Genomic DNA, 4,336 nt, shown 5'->3' on the forward strand with positions numbered 1-4,336 from the left:
AAAATGAAAAAAAATGAATCGATCAAAGTCCTTCATTTTCTTCCTTTTCAGTAATGAAATAAAAGATTCTCATTGATTGATTTTCTCATGCCTTATACGTTATGCTAAAATCTGTGCTTCCTACCTTTATGTGCTTTCTACAATAAGTCATTAGCTAAGCTTTAAATTTAAGCCATAAGAAATTGATCAATTACGGTCAAATGTGAGGAGAATAATCAACTATGATTAATCAATTTCTTATGGCTTAAGGCTTAAACTTAAATAATGGCTTGTTTTGTAGAAAGCCAATTACTGTTATTAAATGCTGTCTTATACTGATTTATTCATAGACATGCTCTTTTATTTGTTTTTATTAACATATGCAGACTTGTACAAGAAACATAAAAGTGACATGTAAATATGTCGTATAAATTTTTAATGTTGCATATTTATACCATTCCTACAATGAAGTTTTAAATATTTAGATTACAGTCCAAAGTTTTATTACAGCAAAGGGTTCTTTATACTAACAATAATAATTTAATTTTTTTAAATTGTTATGTTTGATTATTTTTAAATTTCTACTATCTTGATGCAAATTTGTCACAATATCTAATTTTAAAAACTTTTATTATGATTTGCTTTATAATCTATATCGGTAGATAAACTTTAGAATGGGACCTCTACTGTAAATAAGCAATGGACTACATCACCACTAACAAAAAATAGGTGTAGACATAATATATAGGTGTAAGACATTAAAACAAAAATGACGATCTCATTGTGATGTTGATTGCTGTGCAAATCATGGTAATGACTCATTCATTATAATGACATCAGCTAAAATCTTTTCCAACTTAAAAATAGATAAAAATAATATGGAAAAGAGCAAAAATACAGTTATATGTACTATAGATGCAATTGAATTATGGCTAACGTGCATTTCGTGAAATGACACAGAAAATGAAAAACATCTGGAACACATCTGTCAGTGTATGTACCTTAAATGCGCGGTATGTTAAACAGCATTGTCACATATAAATAGAAGAGAGAGAGAGAGAGAAAAAGTTCAGGCATATTTTATATTAAACTGTCTTGCTTCTTAGATTCCACGGCTATATGATAGCTGATTTCATTCACTGCCAACATAACCATTGTAGGTATTATACAAATCCTACTCCTACCGAAAGAATAAACGGATCATATTGTTGTACTTTGGTTGAATTGATGCGTCTGCATCTGGTGTTATCTTTTATATATTCTTATTGCATACACATAGTTCCTGGGATCTCCTTGCTACTCGGGCCCCTGTATGACGTCCAGTAAACTGCCAGTAATATACTTAACTCTAGAGTAGTTGGCAAATCAAAACTGTGGTCACCTGTGCCCAATTTGACTTTAGAAACCAAACCATATGAAGAAAGATTTCTTTTTTTTCTAATTAAAAATATCTAGAAAATGTATAATATAGGTATGTAAAATAAGAATATTACATTTTCGTTTGTATAAGCTGGGGTAGAAATTCAAAAAGTTCCCAAATTTAATTATATGACGTTGAAGTAGTTTGTTTAACGTAATAAAAGAATAAGCGTAATTGGACCTCAGTCGTAATTCTCGTCTATTAAATATTGGAAGCCTGTGTAAAATACTTCCAGATTTTTCCACGATGAAATGTGTATCTAATCAGAGTAATTAAAAATATCGAATTTGCTATTTTACTTGAGCCTATAAGTAAATTCGTATTATATTTAACAACATGAAATAATACATACGTTTGACTCGATAACTTGTAAGTTAAACTTTATATCAAATAAGTGAGTCAACATTATATGGAAAATTCTCTTAAATCAGAAAAGTCGTATGTATTATCAACATTTAAGCAGCGATCTTTTTAAACAGTCGGAAAGCGTTTATTATTGTAACAAATCATATGGTGCCTAGACATTGGATTAATTTTGAGAAAAGGAAGTAGATATATACGAGACGTATAGTGAATATCAGTGAATGATTATAACTAGACATCTTATAATATTATGTCAATGATGAAATAAAAATACATTTTATATTCTACAAAATATATTTTATATTCTTCTGTTGTCCTTACAATATTATTAAATATTGATCTAATATAGAATAGACTAAAAATATTAATAAATATTTTTCAATTTTATATATATATATATTTTAATACAATAATACAATTATATACAATATTATAAAATTCATAAAATATTTTTCTGCTCTTTTTCTTCTATTATTAAATACTGTATATCTAGCATTCGAAGGTAAGATTTGATTTCTGAATACGTTATAAAACCAGCTAGTAACATATGAAAAGTGAAAATCATTGCAATTTTGGGAAACATTGGCTGATAGAGTGTGAAGACACTTCTAAATATTCCTCTTATGTCAGTTATATGTGGCGTACTATATACTCCACTGCCAGCAGCAACCTGTGATTTAAATACAAGACGTGATAAAACCAATCAAAAGAGAATATCATGAAAAACAGTAATAGAGAGCAAAGTTTTGTCACTTACTGAAAAGTTTGCCAATGGTACAAGCATCAGTGGCAAAAACACTCCGCTACAAGTTTGCATCAAGGCAGACTTGAACTCCATGCATAAAGGACACGGTATCTCTAATAATAATAGCTTATTCACGATAAACTGAAAGATATATATATAGTATTTTGTATTATCAAACTCCTTGTTCGGGTTGCTGGTCCAACCCATACATATACAATATACTTTATTCGAGAAACATCTTGGGAATGTACTTAGGAAATTCAGAATAGAGCTCCAAGTGCACCAGAGTAATGCAAGGGCCTACCATGTTTGACCTGATAACCATATTATATTAAAAATTTACTAAGTTTATTTAGGCTATCTAGGTTATTCAGATTTATTTACTGAGTCTTGTACTGAGCTTACTTATTCAGTAAAGAAAAATGGATTGAAATGGATTCAGATTCTTAGAAGTACATATTCGCGAACATTGAAATAAATCCTTTTTAATCCCAATGCATTTTTATTTATTTATGGGATTTGCATGAAGCACATTTCTATCTTTTAATTAAAAAAAAAATTCAGTCTTTTAAACGCATCGTGAATACTGCTCAATTCAAAACTTTAAATATAGGGGAAACATAGTTTTTCAATCCAATTGTATCTAAAAAAGTTTTTCCATCCAATTGAATCTGAAAAAAGTAAAAATAAACCATGAATGCTACCAAGTATGCATTGGATGGATTGAAATGGATTAAAATTTCAATCCATTCTTGTTTACTGGGTATTATTTATTATTTACTTACTATAAATTATTATCAGGTCAATATTTTACTTTATCGGGGCAATAAATTATCAGGTCAAAAATAGTGATCAAAATAGCCAATGAGAAAGTTATTAGCATTTGGCTCAGATAAAAGAATTGCGCTACTCCGATACATCCAGAGCTAGAGAAAGGACATAGGGATGTCTTCTAAACGTCTTTAGAACATCCCTCGGACGTCATGCACAGTACAGAAATTTAATCGGTTTTTCCGCCAATACCTCCGTATGGGCTATAGCTGTTACTGCAGCTGGCGATATTGAGAGACCTAACATTGTAGGGAGTGTCCCATAATTTCGGAGCTTCATCCTCGCTCTAAATCGGTGATTGAGATAAAGACTAGTGATCACCGTCGTGCTAATCAGAATACCGCGTCCAATCATCAACGGCCATCTAGATGAAAGAAAATACTGTTTTATCGGGTGTTACTGTGAAGGAAATTTTTTTATGTATCTACAATTCTTCGCACCCGCTCTAACGGGTCTAAACGACGAAACAAATCGTCCAAAATGTTATCGAGAAATATAGCTTTTCAATAGAGAATAGTGTAATGGGGTTATGTACACATCGCTCCATGGTTTCCAATTTCTGACGATATAATATTGTTGCGCTATACGATCGCGTTTCGAGACAAAGGAAGGATTTTTCGGTTCAGCCTGCTGTGCATTGCGGATTATAATTCGTTGTTGCTGTGATACATCACCCATCTTTTTTATGAGCCTTCGATATTCATACACAACATGTACTCACAGACTCACACTCACAAGTCACAATTCACGAATAATCACAACTAGAGAGCCTGAAAGGAATAAGAGAGAGAGTGGCAAATTGCATCACGTGAATGATCGCGTCCAATCAGGACGGGGGTCACGTGATCAGTTTTCTCCAATCAATCTCTTTCATGCCTCTGGAGCTTTGATGCCCGCGTCCAATCAGAAGGTTTGTTTGCGTCGCAAGCTCCAACATGCTCCAACATGCTCCTACCCATGGTGAAATTAGGGCCACTGTCACCAAGCTCAGTTAACTT

The 4,336-nt window shown here is 31.9% G+C and overlaps 1 protein-coding gene across 1 annotated transcript; it reads right to left on the reverse strand.

The window, feature by feature from the left end:
• Positions 1 to 2,216: 2,216 nt before the first annotated feature.
• LOC108730764 (uncharacterized) lies at positions 2,217 to 4,092 on the reverse strand (the record flags this gene model as incomplete). The annotated part of the gene is made up of 4 exons (XM_018460674.1): positions 3,874 to 4,092; positions 3,531 to 3,702; positions 2,520 to 2,648; positions 2,217 to 2,432 (listed from the first exon to the last, which is right to left on the reverse strand). Coding segments are annotated over exons 1-4 (660 nt in total), but the record flags the coding sequence as incomplete, so codon positions are not given.
• Positions 4,093 to 4,336: the final 244 nt, after the last annotated feature.

Source organism: Mycetomoellerius zeteki, unplaced genomic scaffold (genome assembly GCF_001594055.1).
Source record: "Mycetomoellerius zeteki isolate Tzet28-1 unplaced genomic scaffold, Tzet1.0 scaffold96, whole genome shotgun sequence".
Lineage (NCBI taxonomy): Eukaryota > Metazoa > Arthropoda > Insecta > Hymenoptera > Formicidae > Mycetomoellerius > Mycetomoellerius zeteki.